Genomic DNA, 18662 nt, shown 5'->3' with positions numbered 1-18662 from the left:
CACAAATCATACAATCAACCATAAAAACATTTAAGCAGCAACAACAAGCGACGACTTAAGATGCGAGCTCCTGGCCGCAATCGACAGCGCCATAGCACTCAAACTAGGCGCCTGCATGATATCAAAGATGGACACTTCAGCACCAGCCTTTGTCGCCAGCGTATTCCTCAGCTCCACCGCCGTGAGGGAGTCGACTCCGAAATCCGCCATGGGCTTATGCGGGAACACTTCGGCCTCTGGAATCATAAAGATATCCATAATCTTAGCGGTGATCTCGCCCGCGACCGCGGCAGCAGCCTCCTCAAGCGACGTGGCGCTTGAAATGCGACCAGCGAGCGTATCAGCCAAGCCTGCGTTTGCGCTCTCATCCCCTGAAGAGCGGAACTTGGCGGGCCAGAAGCGGAGGTCGCGAGACGCTGGGCCTTCGTCCCAAAGGGCGCTGGTGGGCGCCGTGTTGATGCCGAAGACAAGTTGGGTTGCAAAGGGCGAGGTGATGGCGCAGGCGAGGGACTTGAGAACATCGCCCTCGGAAAGGACCATGTGGCCGAGCTTCTTGAGGTAGTTGTGCGTGTCGTCGTGCTCGGCGACGTATCCCACGTTCTTGACTGCGCCAATGTCGATGGAGACGCAGGGGAGACCACGGCTGGTGCGGTGCGCTGCCAGTGCATCCTGGAATGCACCGCCCGCGCCGTAGTTGCACTGGGATGCAATACCAATGATACCGGCAATGGACGACAGGATAACGAAGAAGTCGAGCGGAGCAGATTCGAACGCAGTGTGCAGGTTCCAGGTACCCTGTACCTTGGGACGCAGACCGGTCGTGTAGTCGGCAAGAGACATTTGCTCGAGAATCGAGTCGCGGAGTACCATGGCACCCTGGATCACACCGCGGACGGGAGGCAAGTCCTTGCAGGATTCAACTGCGCGCTTGACATCGTCCTCGTTGGCAATGTCGCAGGCAACGGCCCTGACTTGGCATCCGAGGTTGCTCAGGTCGTTGAGCAGAGGAGCGGCCTTGTCAGCGGCGTTGGCACTTCGAGAGAGGACAATGAGGTTCCTGGCTCCGTGTTCAGCGAGCCAGACACAGATGCTCTGACCGATACCTCCAAAGCCACCGACGACGACGTAGGACGCGTCTGCGTGGAGCTTGACGGTGGGCATCTGGCGAACAACCTGTTTAAATGTTAGCAGATGAACACGAAGTCTATGTGGGGAAACAGAGTATACATACCGGTACAGTACTCTCAGGCTTGACTGAAAGAACGACTGTTCCTAGCGATCCGCTCGACTGGGCGCTGCGGAAAGCCTGGACAGCGTTGGAGATGTCGTGCACCGAGATTGGAACACCACGAATCTTCCTCGTCTTCATAAGATCAATGGTGGAAGTCAAGGCGCGGTGCACCTGGCGTCCCTTGTGCTTGGCCAGCATGGTGACGTCGATTGCGGAGAAAGTGATGCCGCGAGCGAAAGCGCCCATGTCCAGGCGGCTGTTCTGCTCGAGATCCCTCTTTCCGAGCTCGAAGAAATGGCCGAGAGGAGCAACACATTCGAGCGTCTTGTGCAGCAGGGATCCTTCGAGGGTGTTGAGTACGACGTCGACACCACGGCCATTGGTCTTGGTCTGGATGGCAGTGGCAAAGGCGGAGTCAGTGCTGGGGAAGATGTGGTCTCCCTTGAGGCCAATGACACGCCTGAGGAAACTGTTGTGCTCGGGGTCGCTGACTGTAGCAAAGATCTCTGCGCCGACGTACTTGGCGAGCGAAACAGCCGCTTGACCGATGGCAGATCCGGCATCGTGGATGAGAATGCTGTCTCCCTTCTGGATGTGGGCTACATCCATGAGTGAGATCCAGGCAGTTGCGTATGCAACGGGAAGGGCAGCAGCCAGCTCGAAGCCCATAGCGCCTGGGAGCTGTACCGCGCTGGTCCAAGGGACACGGATCCTGTTGCCAGATTCGCCGTCCATGACGATTGCGACACGGTCGCCGACCTTGTAGCCCTCGGAGGCGGCATTCGCACCGACCTGAGTCACTATACCAGCACACTCGAAGCCCAAGGTTCGGTCTTGGATGGTGTTGGTTGCAGCACCAATGTCGCGAGGCGTGATACCGAAAGCTTGAGGAGAAACCTCAATCTCGTCGGCCGCAATCTCAATGCCTGACTTGTCGGTGCTGGGAGCAAACACAAGGCTTTCAAGGTGTCCAGGGTTCTCAATAGTAAGTTGGACCGAGCTATCGACAAACTTCTGCAACACAGTCGTGTTTGCCTCGTCGGTGTCAGGGAACCAGACGTCATTGCGGGCATGGTCCTTGAAGTATCGCAGTATGTTAATGCCATCGCGATCAGCGAACTCAAAGTCTCGGGGCTTGTTCTCGGCAGGGTTGGCAAAGAGGCCAGCGTAAACACTGCTGACGGCTGAGACGGTGGAAGCGGACCAGATCTCTGCCTTGGAATCGAGGTCGAGAGTAGCGAGGAGCTTGCCGACGTACTCGAGGCGGAGGATACGAAGGAAGCCAGAAGCCAAGCTGGAGAATGGGTCGGCACTTTCCACTGCTCCGCCCTGGGTGACCCAGAGCAGGCCCTTGGACTTGATGCAGGCATTCTTGACTGCCTCGAACTGCGCATCTCCGGGGTTGACGAGAAGCTTGCTTGAGACCTCGGGGAGGAAGACAACAACCTTTCCTTCGCAGTCAAGGTTGTCGTATGGCTGGACAGTAGGCTGGGAGTTGGTGATGGCACCAACAGCATCAGTCAGGCTCTTCAGCCACTCTTGAGGCGGGCTTAGCGTAGGGATCGCAATGACAACCTCTTGGTGGTATGCAGGCGCCTCAGTCTCGGTAGAAGACATCAGGACGCTGTAGGCGTAGGCCTCGTTGCTCTCGCAGTCACGGACCTCAGTATCCACTCCAGTGAAGCCATTCTTCTTGAGCACGTCATTCCATGCCTCAGCGGTCAAAGAGGGAGTCAAAAATCGGCGCTCCTCGTCGTCAAGGCTCTCGTCGGACAGCAGGCCGAATGTCATGCGGAAATCTGGCTGGTCGTTGGTTCGCTCAATGGCGATAAGCTTGCCGCCAGGCCTGAGCAACTTGTGCACATTTGTCATGGTCTTGTCGACAGATCCTGTCTTGGGCAGTGCCTGCGAGGCAATGACGAGATCGTATGATCCGGCCTCAAAGCCCTGTCCAGAAGGATCCTGCTGGATATCGAGCGTGCGGAACGACAAGATGCTCTTCCATGCTGCAAGATTTTCCTCGGCAGCATCAAACAAGCTGTCGGAGGCATCAGTGAAATCGTACGAAGCGCAGAGAGAATCCTCGACGCCTAGAGCTTTGAGGACAGGGTAAGTTGCGCTGCCGCTGCCCGCACCAATCTCGAGAATCTTAGCACGAGGATGCTTCAATCCGAACAGGCGAACAAGTTCTGCCAACTGGTTCCTGCTGCGGTCGAGGTTGAGAGACTCGGTGTAGAAGCGTTGTAGCAGGCGGTTCTCTTGCATCAACTCCAGCGGTGCTGCGCGTCCACACAGGATGTCGGCCAAGTGTGGTCCGACCTTGCAAACAAGGGCTCCATTGGCACTGACAGCCGCGACCTTGGCAATGAGCGCAGCCTTCTCTTCCTGTGTAACGGGAGCAACCTCATTTGCGGAAGCTTGAGATTCCATCCATGCGTGGTAACGCTTGAAGTGTTCCTGAAGACCGCTGACCTCTTCGGGAGTCATGGCCGCAAGAGCATCCTTGATGAACCAAGAGCATGCCAACCTTGTATCAGCCAAAGCCTGAAGCTCAACGAGATCAGGTTCACTGGACAGCTTCTGCTTGATGGCTTCTGGCTTCATCATGGTTAGATCCGGAACCCACTTGGGAGTGAGGAACTTGTCGTTTTCGCATGGCTCGCGCTTGCTAAGAGCGTCACCAATCGACTGGAAGAGGAAGTCCTCGATAGTAATGACAACGTCTCCCTCGGCACCGTCGACGACCGTGACTGCAGCCCTGAAGCCCTGCTTGTCGTTGTCTCGTACTTCGGAGAAAGCACTGAAGGTGTTGGGAGCGCCATGCTTGATGCCTCCAGAGATCCACAGGTTCTTGATGGAACGTGGGACTTGTGCGGAGGGCAAATGGGCTCCGGCGGCAGGCAAAGCTGCATAAATTGCTTGGAAGACGGTGTCAAGGGTCGTTGGGTGGATGACGTGCTCGTGCTCGAACTTGTATGGCATCAGAGAAGCAGTGTCTCTGGTCTCAATGGTCGCGAGAGAGCCCTGAGGACGAGCTTGCACTGCCTTGAGGTTCTGGAAGATGGGGCCGTGCTGAATGCCTACGCGGTGCATGGAGCCATACACATCTGAAGGGCTGACACGAGTCCTGTACTCCCTCTTTTCGCGAACAGCGACTGGAGCCTTGGGAGCGCTCTTGCCGTCGTACTCGATGCAAATGAGACCTCGGCAGTGCTCATTCCACTTGTCGTCGTGAGTAACAGAGAAAACCTGGAACTCTCTCCAGCCCCTGGCATAAATTGCCTTGTCTCCACATGGCTTGAGTGACAACTGAACCTCGATGCCATTGTCGCCCTCAGGAATGACCAATGCAGCGAGCATGTCGATGTCACGCAGGCGGTATCCAGTGATAACCTTGTCAGTCTGCGGTTGGGCTTGTAGAAGACCTTCAAGAGCCATGCAGATGAAACCCGCTCCGGGATACACGACAGTGCCCTGAAGCATATGGTCGGTGATCCAAGGCATAGATGAAGGCTTGATGACATGGCGCCAAGAAGGGTTGATGCGGTTGGTACCAGTGACAAGGGAACCAAGCAGGTCGTGAGGTCCCTCAGACAACATGCGATGCGCCCTGTTCATGCGTGGCTCGTACCAGTGACGGATCTGATGATTCCAGGCATACTTTGGAAGATCGGTCAGTACTCGTCCCTGGACTGTGAGATTGACTGCGGCCATCTTCAATGGGAAGCCCTTGTGGGTCAAATCACACGCCAGCGTGTGCATAGTGTCGACAGCGTTCTTCTTGCGTACCAAGCAACTAGCATAGCCAACTGTGGAACCGTTGAAAGCATCAAGCGTTGTAATGTCTTGGATGGGGCCAGAGAGAGCGGGATGTGCGCCGAGCTCGATAACCATGTCCACATCGCTGGGCTCTCCTGGGGCAGCAAAGCACATGTTAGTGAAAGCCTCAACGAAGAGCACAGGCTGCGTAAGACTCCTAACCCAGTGGTCCGCAGCGCCGATTTCTTCCACATCCGTCATGCGCTGACCAATGGTGGGCGAAGAGTAAATGATGTCGCGCATCTTTGGTTGGGGCTTGATGTTTGCGTTCAGCCAGTCTGCGTAGGGCGTAGCGAGGGGCTCCATGTGGTGAGAGTGGTATGCCGCAGGCACCTGGAGCTTTCGTGCAAATACTCCTGCCTCCTTGAGGATCGTCTCCAGCTCGTCGATTCCGGCAATGTCTCCGGAAATGGTTACACTTGAAGGGCTGTTCTGGCATGCAACAAGGACATGACCGGCAGTGACACGCTCTACGTACTTCTGTACGTTATCGACACCAAGACCAACCGCCATCATACCACCCTTGCCAAGGTTGGAATACTTTGCCACGTCGGCAGCAAGGAAACCACGAGCGTAGACCACGCCCATGGCGCTGCGGAGATCGAAGACACCCGCAGCGTAGGCACTGGCAATCTCACCACTGGAGTGACTGCACACCGCCGATGGGGTCACGCCCCAGGATTCCAACAAGCGGACCAATGCAATTTGCACAGCAACACACACTGGCTGACCCAGAGATGCTTCGTTGACTCGGGTCGTCTTCTCGCTCTGGTATAGCTCTTCAATCAGGCTCCATGGGGCGCCAAACTCACGAAGGTACTTATCAGCCTCATGCAGCGTTTCGCGGAAGACTGGGTAGGCAGAGATGAGCTCACGTCCCATGGCCCACCACTGGGCTCCCTGACCCGTGAAAACGAAGCCAATTCTTGGGACATCGCCTCTACGCTTTGGCTTCATCTTTCCAGCATCAATAAGTCGGATGAGTTCGGAAATCGAAGAAGCAGAGGTTGCTGCTACCCAGGGGAATGCTGAACGACGTTCTCCGAGGGTATAGGCGAGATCATTCTGGTACTCCACGCTATCCGTGACGTTTTCGAGATGGTCCCGGAGGTTGGAAACCATTGCTTTGGCAGCGTGCTCATCTTTGGCGCTGAGGACGTAGACCTTGGAAGGAAGGGAGGAGGAACTGCCAAAGGAACGCTCGGCAGGCGTGTAGTTCTCGAGAATGACGTGGGAGTTTGCGCCACCGTATCCAAAGTTGTTGACTGAGGCGCGGCGGAGAGATGCATTCCAGGGCTCAGTAGCTCGGGGAATCTGCAAGGTGAACACATGTTAATACGCCGTCGTGCATTGTTTTTGCGAGTAAAGGGAGAAGGGGGATAGTGGGGGTACTCACCTTCAGGTTCCACTCTCCAAGCTTCAACTTGGGGTTGATTGTCTCCAGGTTTGCCGCCGGGGGAATGAGACCCTTTTCGATGGCCTTGACGACCTTGACAATACTGGCGAGACCAGACGCACACTCAGTGTGACCGACATTGGGCTTGATTGAACCAATAGGCAGCGGGGTCGTGGTTGGTCTTGAGTCTTTGAATACGGCAGCAATAGCGCCTACCTCTAGGGGATCACCGGTTGGTGTTCCGGTTCCGTGGGCCTGGGCGAAGTTAGTGGTGAGCATTCAAGGGCGGACAGCGGCAAGTACTTACCTCGAAGTAGCCCGTGTCTTTCGGGTCTAACCCGGCCTTTTTGTACAGGCGTCGCATCAGATCTATTTGCGCTGCTTGACTGGGGGTGGTGATTGTCTCCGTCTTTCCGTCCTGGTTAAGGCCAGTCTCTTTGATAACACACTGAATTGGGTCGCCATCGCGGATGGCATCATCTAAACGCTTCAACACAATTGTTGCCGCGCCCTCTCCACGACCGTAACCGTTCGCGCGGCTGTCAAACGCAAACGACCGACCGTCCTTGGAGATCAATGCGATGGAGGACATGGTGATGAACATGTCAGGATTTAGCATGAGATTTGCGCCTGAAACCACAGACATGTCGGACTCGCCGTTGCGGAGGTCATTGCATGCTTGATGTAGCGCCGTGAGTGTTGTCGAGCAACCAGTGTCGATAGACATGGATGCTCCTCGTAAATCAAAGTAGTGAGAAAGACGGTTCGATGCCATTGCAGAGCCGACACCGACAAGAAAGAAACGCGGCAGTGTTGTGACGTCGCGAAGTCCAGCATCGTGGTAGTCCTTGAAAAAGGAACCTGCGTAGACTGATGTGTTGGAACCAATCACGTCCTCCATGGTAAGACCTGCATTCTCGAAGGCCTCGTAGGTGCCCTCGAGCATGAGCCTGAACTGGGGATCCAGGCACTATTTCCTTTTGTTAGTATACATGGTAAAGATGAACAGATGATGATACTTACTGCAGCTGTCTCGGCAGGAAGGTTGAAGAATGTGGCGTCAAAGTTGCCAACATCTTCATCAAGGAAACATGCTCCTTTTACGTTTGTTGTATTGAGGTTATCCGGCCGGGGATGGTAGTGGCCGTCGATTTTGAATCTATCCTCTGGGATTTCGCTCCAACCTGTTCGTCCTTCGGCACACAATTGCCAAAGTTTCTCGGGGTCGGTGGCGCCGCCAGCGAAGCGGCAGCTCATGCCAATAATGGCAATGGGAACACTGGGTGCAGACATCTTTGTTGAATTTATGTGCAAGTGGACTATGCCAGAGATGGATCATAAAATGTGAAGATCCGTAGTCAAAAGAAGATGTCAAATCTGTGCCCGCTGTGAGGAAGGGTGGAAGGAAGGAAGCCGCGCAATACAATAAAGCACCTTAGACCGCGAAGGACTTCTGAATATAAGAATTATTTAATGTAAAACAGAAGGGTTCAAATACAAGTATTATAGATCAACGGTGTTGTAGTAACTACCCTGGCAACTACCCGAGTACCATTTCGTCTCCACCAGGACTGCCTAGTCGGACCTGCAAGGCTCCGCGGCCATGGCGCCAATGAAATCGGCATATCAGCGGGCGCTTGTCGGATCTTGGTTTTTGCATTTTACGGCTAGTTCACCAGTGGATAGTGGGGCGCTGAGGTGATTGTGAGAGTCCGAACAGTTACTCCGAGGGTTCACAGAGCCAAGATAGTCCGTATCGGAGACACAATTCGCGGTCTCAGCCGGATTCCACCTAAATCGAGCCGGCATTTGTATCAATGTTAGGATACATGGTGGCTTGAGTGTTCGGGTGAAAGATGTATATACGTGCTATAGTGAATACTTGGAAATTGGTCAACTTGTAGCACTACAAAGTCTCTGCACCACGTCAAGACGACAGTTCGAAGAGCCTCATGCCTCCGACGGTGCCTTTCTGAATCATACCCTTGTCTCATTTTCTTGTCCGCTTGGCTATCTCTGTACTTCTCCTATTATTTATCTACCCACTACACCTCGGATAAGCAACAGTTTCTTCATATCCCCGTCCTGTTGCCTGTCAACCCAAACATCCTTCTACCAAACATGTCATCCGAGAAGCTCGGCACAAGTAACTCGGTGGTTGCTCTCTTTGGACCTCTCTCACCGTCCCTGTCGCAATCAAACCTCACCACACTTCGGGGCACTATTCTCTCTTCTCCACGATATGCGTGGGTTGGCCAAGTGCTCACCTCATTACCTTCGGATTACCAGTCCTTAATCACCAAATGTCCCGAATTACACAGCAAGGCTAGCGAAGCACAAATCGTTGACTTAGCAGCGTGGTTGAAGACCGGCCGTTTGGCTTTGGGTGGAGAGCAACTGCCCAATTTGATTCTCGCACCTCTTGTTGTGATTGCACAACTGGTGCAGTACGGGGCTTTTCTAGATAGTCAGGATGTTATCCAAGAGCAGCCTATCGTTGAGGAGACGGTAGGGTTCTGCATTGGATTGCTGTCTGCTTTCGCCGTCTCCCTCTCCCCTCAATGTACGACCACAGAATTTGCGCAAAACGCCGGAGTCGCTGTGCGTTTGGCGATGCTTGCTGGCTGTGTTGTCGACCAACAGCAGCTCCAAGATCCCAGGGGTCCTTCCAATACATTTTCCGTTGCATGGAAACGTGTCGATTCGAGAGACAGCCGCAAGGAGTTGGAGGATATTCTTGCTAAGTTTCCAGATGTAAGTCTTCTATGCCCCTTTTTGTATTGGAACCTCATCATCCCCTTTGCTTCGATTCGATTAATGTTCTCATTCTAACAAACTACTCTTTCAAGGCCTACATCTCGGTAGCATATGATACAACACGTGTATCACTCACCTCGAGCGCTTCGATCGTCGAGCCACTCCAACGCGCCCTGCAAGACGCCGGTTTTGCCGTTACAGAACTTGGGCTTTCAGGTCGATTCCACAGCACACCCGACCATAAGGGTGTGTTCGACTCTATCGTCGAGTTTTGCGACAAGAGCCCCAAGTTTTCGTTTCCTAGTAGCACATCTGCGCTAAAGATCCCAACAAGGACTGACAGTAACGATGCCACACTCAAGGACCAAACGAGCATCCACAAGAATGCGCTCCAGTCCATTCTGTTACACAGGTGCGAATGGTATAACATTGTTTCCGAACTCAAATCGTCCTACTTCTCCACCTCCACCTCCTTCGTTGCTTTCGGCGAACGTTGCATGCCAGCAAGTCTCCTTAGCGGGTTTTCCGGACGCGTCGCATATTTCGATGACCCAACTACGCCAGCACTCAGAGTGAACCCAAACGATGTTGCTGTCATTGGTGTGGCCATCAACGTCGCCGGTGCCTCGTCTGCCACTGAATTCTGGGATCTCCTCGCATCCGGAAAATCACAGCACCAACTGGTAACGGACGACAAGTTTACCTTCGAGACGACTTTCCGCGAGAATGATCCCAAGAGAAAGTGGTATGGCAACTTCATCGATGGGGTAGAAGACTTTGACCACAAGTTCTTCAAGAAGACGCCAAGGGAAAGTACCGGCATGGACCCTCAGCAGAGGTTGTTGCTTCAGTGTGCTTATCAAGCCGTTGAGATGTCGGGCTATTTCAATGACAACAAGCAGCAGGCTAATGCTGATGCCAATGGCCCTGACCCGAAGAACATTGGCTGTTACATTGGTATGTGCGGCAACGACTACGTGGCCAATACATCGCACCATGCACCCAATGCCTTCACAGCAACCGGAACCCTTCGTTCGTTTGTTGCTGGAAAGCTTTCACATTACTTCGGATGGCTCGGCCCCTCACTTACGCTTGACACTGCATGCTCTGCATCTGCAGTCGCCATTCACACAGCATGCCGAGCCATCCTGTCTGGGGAGGTTACTGCTGCACTAGCTGGTGGCACAAACACCATCAGTGAGCCAGGCGTCTACCAGAACCTTGCCGGTGCATCTTTCCTCAGCCCAACTGGTCCCTGCAAACCGTTTGATGCAAATGCTGATGGGTACTGCCGTGGTGAAGCTGTGTCTGCTGTCTTCCTCAAGTCTCTTTCTCAAGCTCAGAAGGACGGAGACGCGATCATTGGCGTCATTTCCGGCACTGCAGTGGCGCAAAATAGTAACGACACGCCGATTGTAGTTCCCAATGCCCCCTCTCTGTCTACCCTTTTCAGATCGGTTCTTGAGACATCCAACTTGAACGCACAGGATGTGTCGGTTGTCGAAGCACATGGCACTGGTACCCCAGTTGGTGACCCAGCAGAATACGCCGCGATCCGTCGCATATTTGGCCAAGAGAAGGACAACGGAATCAAGAGGCCTGTCCCTCTACAGCTGGGCTCAGTAAAGGGCCTAGTTGGCCATACCGAAGGTAGCTCTGGAGCCGTGAGTCTCGTCAAAGTGCTTTGCATGTTGCACGAGGCCACCATTCCACCTCAGGCTAGCCATACAGTCATGAACCCAGCAATTGGTGCAACCAAGAGCGATGGCATACAGATTACTCTGCAGCCAAAGCCTTGGAATGCTGACTTCAAGGCTGCTCTCATCAACAACTACGGTGCAAGTGGAAGCAATGCTTCCATGATTGTGACCCAAGCACCTAAGTTCAGATTGAAGACCACCGCCACTGCTCAAACTGCTCAAGACGATGCAGACCTTCGATATCCGTTCTGGTTCTCCGGTCTTGACGACAGGAGTATTCGCGCCTACACGGCCAAGCTTCAGGAATATCTCAAGCGGAGACCCAATACGTCCATTGCAGATCTCGCATTCAATGTCTCTCGACAATCCAATCGCACGCTTCCTCGAGCTCGAATCCTGAGCGCGCGATCGGTTCCAGATCTTGTTGGCAAGCTCACTGAGCTAGAGAGCGCAGCCACCGCTTCGATCGATGTTCCGCCAGCCCGACCCGTCATCCTGTGCTTTGGCGGCCAGCTGTCCACCACTATCAATCTCGATCGTGCAGTCTATGATAGCAATATCCTTTTGCGCCAGCACATGGACCGCTGCAACGCCATCGCTATCTCACTTGGTATTGAGAGTATCTACCCCGCTGTCTTCCAAGCCACGCCCATCGAGGATATTGTCCTTCTCCAGACTGCCTTGTTCGCTTTGCAGTACAGCACTGCTCAGTGCTGGATTGAATGTGGTGTGAAGCCTGTTGCTGTAATCGGACACAGCTTTGGTGAGCTCACCGCGCTGTGCGCATCTGGTGTTCTCAGCCTCAAGGACGCACTGAAGCTGATCATTCGCCGAGCTACCCTGATCAGAGACAGCTGGGGCCCTGAGAAGGGTTCCATGGTTGTTGTCGAGGGAACTGAGGAGGAGGTGTTGAAGGTATTGGAAGATGTCGACCCCAGCCTCGACGCATCAATTGCTTGTTACAACGCCCCAAGATCACACACCATCGCAGGATCTGCAAGCAGCATCGACGCCGTCATTGCAACAATCTCAGAGAAGCACGCGAAGCTGCGATTCAAGAAATTGAGTGTTTCCAATGCGTTCCACTCGGCTTTGGTTGCACCACTTCGACCCCAGCTCCAGCAAATCGGCGCTGAACTTACCTTCAACCCTGCTACCATTCCTGTTGAAAGGTCCATCGATACTTCGAAGACATCTTCAGAATTCAATGAAGACTTTGTTGCCGATCACCTGCGAAACCCTGTGTACTTCTCACATGCTACGCACCGCCTCGCAAAGAAGTACCCATCCGCCATTTGGCTTGAGGCTGGCTCAAACGCTACAATCACATCCATGGCAAGCAAGGCGCTCGACATGCCCCCAGCTCATCACTTTCAGGCAGTGAACCTATCTGGCACGCAGGGAGTCCAACGACTGACTGATGCCACCATTGCACTTTGGAAAGCTGGCCTCCCCGTTACTTACTGGGGTCACTCGAGAGCACAGACGGAACACTACGCTGCTCTTCTCTTGCCACCATACCAGTTTGAGAAGAAGAAGCATTGGCTCGAGCTCAAGGCACCGCCGAAACTTGCAGTTGCTGTTGTAGAAGACAAGGAAGAGCTGCCGACAAAGTTATACAGCTTCGTTGGTTACCAAGACGCCAAGCAGTGTTTGGCTAAATTCCGCATCAACACTATGATTCCTCAATACGAGGAAATCGTCGCAGGTCATACGATTGCTGGCGTCGCACCAATCTGCCCGGCCACCGTGCAGATAGACATTGTGATTGAGGCAGTCAAGAGTCTGTCGCAGCATCTCTCAGCTGATGGCATCCAGCCGCAAATTCGCAGCATGACCAATCTTGTTCCTGTATGCGTTGACAAGTCGCGCTCCGTATGGCTCGATGTTGAAGCTTTGGACGCTAGCCGCACGACGTGGAGCTGGAAGTGGACTTCTACCGGCCCGTCTGGTGGCATGCCTACAACCCACGTTTCTGGTGAAGTACAGTTCCGCAGCGGAAGTGACATTCATTACCAGTCCGAGTTCTGCCGATATGAGCGCCTTGTCAGCCATCGCCGATGCATGCAAATTCTGCACTCTGAGAACCCCGACGAAGTCCTTCAAGGCCAGAGGACCATCTATCGCGTCTTTTCCCCCATCGTCAACTACTCGCCCTTGTACTTTGGCCTGCAAAAGCTTGTCGGATTGGGCAATGAATCTGCTGGTCGCGTTGTCAAGAAGCATTCAGGTGAAAGCTGGCTTGACTCTTTCCTCTCCGATGCTTTCTGCCAGGTAGCTGGCATCTGGGTCAACTGCATGGGTGAAGAGAACGACAAGGACATGTGGATCGCCAATGGTATTGAGCAGTGGGTCCGCGCACCTACAATGACTGAGGCGCAAACCCGCTCCATTGAAAAGTGGCATGTCTTTGGACAGCACTCACGCTCTGCAGACGGACTTTCGATTCTATCCGATGTCTTCATCTTTGATGCTGCAACAGGAAGCCTGACTGAGGCCATCTTGGGTATTCAGTACGCCAAGGTCTCGCGAGTATCAATGGGACGACTGCTCTCTCGACTGACACGCGAAGAAGCCGGATTGGTGCAGTCACCAGCCCTCAAGAGTGTCGCTCCAGTCCTTATGACATCAGCTGATATTCCTACTCCCCCTACCCCCACCGCCGCAAAGATTGAGATCCCTCAACAGCCCATCCAAACGGCAAAAAGCGCTCCCAATGACATTGTCCAGAGACTCAAGGCAATCTTGGCCGACATCTCTGGCCTCGAAGTTGATGAGATCAAGAGCAATGTTGATCTTGCAGACATTGGCGTCGATTCACTCATGGGCATGGAGATGGCAAGGGAGATTGAGGGCGAGTTCAAGTGCACCCTGCCACAGGACGAACTTGTTCACGTCACCAACTTTCCAGAACTTCTTCATTGTCTCGAGTCTTCCCTCGGCATATCATCCAGCAGTGGTGACTCGTCTTCGTCGTCATCTTCCTCAGCCGATGAACAAGAAGGCACTGAAGGCTCCATTACGCCCTTGTCGGTCATTGAAGACGGCACTGGTTTCCCATTCGACTTTGAAATGCCTCAATCAGCGGCGATTAAAGCTTTCAGCGAGGCGAAGATGGAGACTGACCAGCTCATGGAGAAGTTTGGTGCCCCTGGGTATCTTCAAACCATCGCACCTCAACAGGACCAGCTTTGCGTAGCTCTTGTTGTCGAGGCGTTCTCGAAGCTAGACTGCGATCTCAGCACAGCAAAGGCTGGCGAGGAGCTGCCATACATACCGCACGCTGGTGACCAGAAGAAATTTGCACAATACCTTTACACGGTTCTCGAAACCGCTCGCCTTGTGGACCTTGACAATGACAAGATAATTCGCACCAACGTGCCAGTTCCGACAAGAGCAAGCAGCGACCTTCTTCGCGAGTTGCTCGACAAGTACCCTGAGCATGCATGCTGCAACGAACTTGCATACTGGACAGGCTCGCATCTGGCAGGCATCCTCACGGGCAAAGAAGATGGTATCAAACTCATCTTCGGTACCGAGCGCGGTCGTGAGCTAGTTGGAGCTGTCTATGCTGACTTTCCTCTGAACAAGCTCTACTATGCTCAGATGGGCGACTTCCTTCGTCGCCTTGCGACATCGCCTTCTCGCCGCCCTGAACATGGTCCTCTCAAGATCCTTGAGATGGGAGCCGGCACTGGCGCCACGACCAACAGCTTGGTGCCGCTACTCGCCACCTTGGGTGTCAATATTGAGTACACTTTCACTGATTTGGCACCTAGCTTCGTTGCTGCGGCGAGGAAGAAGTACAAGCAGTACCCCTTCATGAAGTTCAGGGTCCACGACATCGAGAAGGAGCCTGCGGCCGATCTGTTGCAAAGCCAACACGTCGTCATTGCCAGTAATGCAGTTCATGCCACACGCAGTCTTCCGGTATCCACTGCCAACATCCGGAAGATGCTCCGACCGGACGGTGTGTTGATGCTGCTGGAGATGACCGAGCCCATGTATTGGTGTGATATTGTCTTTGGTGTTTTCGAGGGCTGGTGGCTCTTCGAGGATGGTAGGGAGCATGCTGTCGCCCCTCCTCAGACATGGGAGAAGGTCCTGCACAGTGTAGGCTACGGACACGTTGACTGGAGCGATGGCAATGTGGAAGAGGTCAGATGCGAGCGAGTCATCATTGCTACAGCAAGTGGCAAGCAACTCGAGCGCTTGACTGTCCCTTCAAAGCCCGTTCAGCAAGAGGTGTGTATGATTCCGATCTCTGTTGATTGACTGGCTAACTGAACTAGTAGGATTTTCGCCACGGTGAAAGAAGGGCGGCAACGGACAAATTCATCGAATCGATGACCACCGGATTCGCACTGCCTGCGCAAGTAGAGCAAACTACTGACGATACTGGTCCGACTGGGCAATGCGTTCTCATCACCGGCGCCACTGGTAGTCTTGGATCGCACATGGTCGCCCATTATGCCAACCTTCCAACCGTATCCTCGGTTATAGCTTTCAATCGGCGCAACCGATCTTCGGACTTGGATCCTCTCGGACGCCAGCTCGCTGCTCTCAAATCACGGGACCTTACTCTTTCTCCTTCAGCATCGGCAAAGATTTCCGTGTTCGAGGTAGATATGACGAAGCCATTCTTCAGCTTGCCACAATCCACTTATGACCACCTTGTCAAATCTGTCACGCACATCGTCCACAATGCTTGGCCCATGAACGCCAAACAACCCTTCTCGGCTTTTGTTCCGCAATTCCGCGTTCTTCGCAGCCTAATCGACTTTGCTGCACTAATTTCTGCTCATTCATCGTTGGATTCCAAAGTTGTCTTTCAATTCATATCTTCCATTGCAACTGTGGGACATTATCCCATCCACGAAGGGACACCTCACATCCCCGAACAGCGGGTTACGATTGAGCATGTTCTACCCAACGGTTACGGAGATGCTAAATTTGTATGCGAACGCATGCTCGACGAGACACTCCACAAGCACAGTTCCCGCTTCAGTGTCATGGCAGTGAGACTCGGCCAAGTCGCCGGATGCTCGGCCTCAGGCTACTGGAACGAGAACGAACACCTACCTTTCCTCATCAAGAGCTCCCAGACACTGAAGGCGCTACCGAAGTTCGAGGGTCCAGTGAGCTGGACACCCGTTGACGCGGTAGCGGCAGTATGTGCGGACCTTGCACTCGGCGAATCTACCGCCGGGGGCATTTACCACATCGACAATCCGGTTCGTCAGCCCTGGAGCGAGATGCTACCCCTCCTTGCTTCGGAGCTTGGCATTCCAGAGAAGAACGTCATACCGTTCACGGAGTGGATAAAGCGTGTCCGGTCGTTTTCTCACGAAGCTGCCCCGGGCAACGCGGATCTGAATCCTGCAAAGCGACTTGTAGATTTCTTAGAAGCCGACTTTACTAGAATGAGTTGTGGAGGTGTATTGCTAAGTACTGAGAGGAGTCAGAAGGACTCGGCAGCCATGAGGGGTGTTGGCAGTGTTGATGATGAGATTGTACGACGGTATGTTAGAAGTTGGAAAACACGGGGGTTCCTGGCGTAGATTTCGTTTGTAATCAATGTACTATAATACTATACATGTTATTGTCAACATCCGATTCCCTCCGAGAAGTGTGATTTGTCCTGGTAAGAGCGGTTGGGAGAGTAAGATTTTGGTGTATGTAGCACTTGATGTCATCGCAAGTCCCGGTTTGTGCAGCAGAATGTCTTGTCTACTTGGATGTCCCTGTCCCGGTATTCCCCGGCATAATGTGTAAGGACCAGGAGTTCGATTCTCCTTGTCTTATGAAAAACATAAAACGTATTATGCACATACGTAATCTTACTGATTGAAGCTAGTGTTTGGGCTAGCTCAATTCTGCCTGTGCAGTCGAGTAATTACGTGCGTAAACTTTTCAAAAAAGTGGGTCAATCCTTTGTAAATAGTAGTACTGTTTTTTTTAATTATAAAGACGGCAAATGGGCAAGGTAGGAACCGGATGACTAAGGCAGGTACTAGGTTCTACCTGGCCGGAACTTCGGAGGAATTTATGCTTCCGTGTAGTAGAAAGGAAATTCGTCGAAAGGTAATAATCAATCGAACCGACGAATCTAGCAAGGCTGAATACGACACGTCCATTTGTGGTCAACCTGCCACGAGCAAAGACGTGCTTTGGGTCATGTAGACAGACAGATGCACATGCAAAGAGGGGCGAGTTCAGCTGCAAGTAGTCCGTTTGTAGCAAAGGCTCGCGAATACGACCTGTGCGTTCCACTACTTCATTTAGTCAAAGCATGCTTTTGAATGCGATTCCATCCAAATCTCGATCGCTAAGTAGAATCGTAAGACGGAGACTACTAGATATGAAGAATGATTAGTTGTTATCTAGAAAAGGGGGGGTTCTTCAGTTTAGGATAGACTAGACAGGTGATGATCAGAAGAGGCGTCATGTGATGGCAGGGTATACTGTAGTTTGGAGGTCGAGTAAAAAACCGTTTAGAGTAGGGATCGCGAGTACCAAGTAGCCCATCCACTGCGCAACGGCTACTATAAGATTGCACATGTAGTGCCCATCGAGACTAAGTTTGGACGATCAAAATTAGGGTCCGCCAAGAAGCAAAAAATGGCACGACAGGGTTGGAGTAGTACTCGGGCCAAGCCGTGGGCAGCCGTTGACAAGGCGGTAGCCGGGGTGCCTTGGGTGCCTTATCATGGGAGAGGCTTGGTGGGGCAGAGGCTGCAGGTAGCTGAAATGATATGTACCGTGTCGCATCATGGCCAGCTGGAGGAGCCGGGCGCGGGTGTGTGGGGAAACGGTTACCAACTTGAAACTAGCAGCATACATAGTAGTGGTGGTTCAGCTGGAGGGCCTGACGACGACTCCGACAACGACTCCGACTTTGGGGATTCAAACATCAGCAGCCGCGGCTGGGTTTCCCTTGCAGGAGCCAGGCATGACGCACCTCAGCCCTGGAGGGCCGTCTGTCGGTACAATTGGCGCAATGGATCGTGACGAACAGGGCGGGATTGGTGTGGTGGCCAAGCAGTGAAGGTCGCTAGCTTATCCACGTGGCTGTGCACATCACCCCATGTGCCAAGCGCGTGGAAAGCGACTCCAAGAGCCTGGCAGCGCCTACTGAAGTATCAAGGGTAAGTAATAGCACCCTGGTCAGCCCACCAGCCGGAGATTGCGATCGACAAAAGCGGTATATTAGACTTGTTTTGCATACGGTTCCATAGTAATCTGTATTGTAACTAGTGATCCACAATTTTCTCCTCTCTGCTAGCTCTGCGTTAATCTTTCTTAATATGTACCCATCTCAACTCTATTAGTCTGAGCCCTAAGCACTACGCACGCCGTCGCGTACTCCTACTATACGCTACTATCTTAGTCGCGATAACTGTATCCGTATCTATATATTGCGTAAGGTTGGATATTTATATAAGGCTATTACTGAGGCTTTAGAGGTCTCTACTAGCTAAGTACGCTACGCAGTATCTACACCTCTTACTCTTAAAAAAAGAACTAGTAGACCTCGTAGCCTACTACTTGAGCAGCTTACTGTTATAATTGACTTTATTAGATAGACCCGGGCTACCTAATAGATGACCTACTACGCTCTAGCTAACTATTTTTAAAATGAGCTTAGGTGGGCTGTTACCTAGTATACTATATAGTCTGCACTGTGATTAGCTAGATATATATGCCGTATTGCTCTATTTAAGCCTCTAATTTCCGAGAAAACTTAATAAGCCCGCCT

At 52.8% G+C, this 18662-nt stretch overlaps 2 protein-coding genes across 2 annotated transcripts; one reads left to right on the top strand and one right to left on the bottom strand.

Moving 5' to 3' along the window:
• Positions 1–30: 30 nt before the first annotated feature.
• On the bottom strand, positions 31–7739 carry PSV08DRAFT_181436 (uncharacterized protein; the record flags this gene model as incomplete). Its single annotated transcript, XM_014222965.1, has 5 exons — positions 31–1173; positions 1232–6364; positions 6447–6701; positions 6754–7293; positions 7356–7739. 5 exons carry the CDS (start codon positions 7737–7739, stop codon positions 31–33), a joined length of 7455 nt encoding a protein of 2484 aa, XP_014078440.1.
• An 828-nt stretch (positions 7740–8567) lies between these two features.
• On the top strand, positions 8568–17951 carry PSV08DRAFT_391285 (uncharacterized protein; the record flags this gene model as incomplete). Its single annotated transcript, XM_014222964.2, has 8 exons — positions 8568–9200; positions 9296–15148; positions 15199–16424; positions 16761–16846; positions 17087–17135; positions 17189–17243; positions 17402–17702; positions 17740–17951. The coding sequence occupies 8 exons, from the start codon at positions 8568–8570 to the stop codon at positions 17949–17951; spliced, it is 8415 nt and encodes a 2804-aa protein (XP_014078439.2).
• Positions 17952–18662: the final 711 nt, after the last annotated feature.

This window comes from Bipolaris maydis (genome assembly GCF_028858645.1).
Source record: "Bipolaris maydis strain C4 unplaced genomic scaffold PSV08scaffold_8, whole genome shotgun sequence".
NCBI classification, from domain to species: Eukaryota; Fungi; Ascomycota; class Dothideomycetes; order Pleosporales; family Pleosporaceae; genus Bipolaris; species Bipolaris maydis.
Note: the sequence above shows the minus strand (reverse complement) of the source record. Positions and strands in the feature narration are given on the sequence as shown.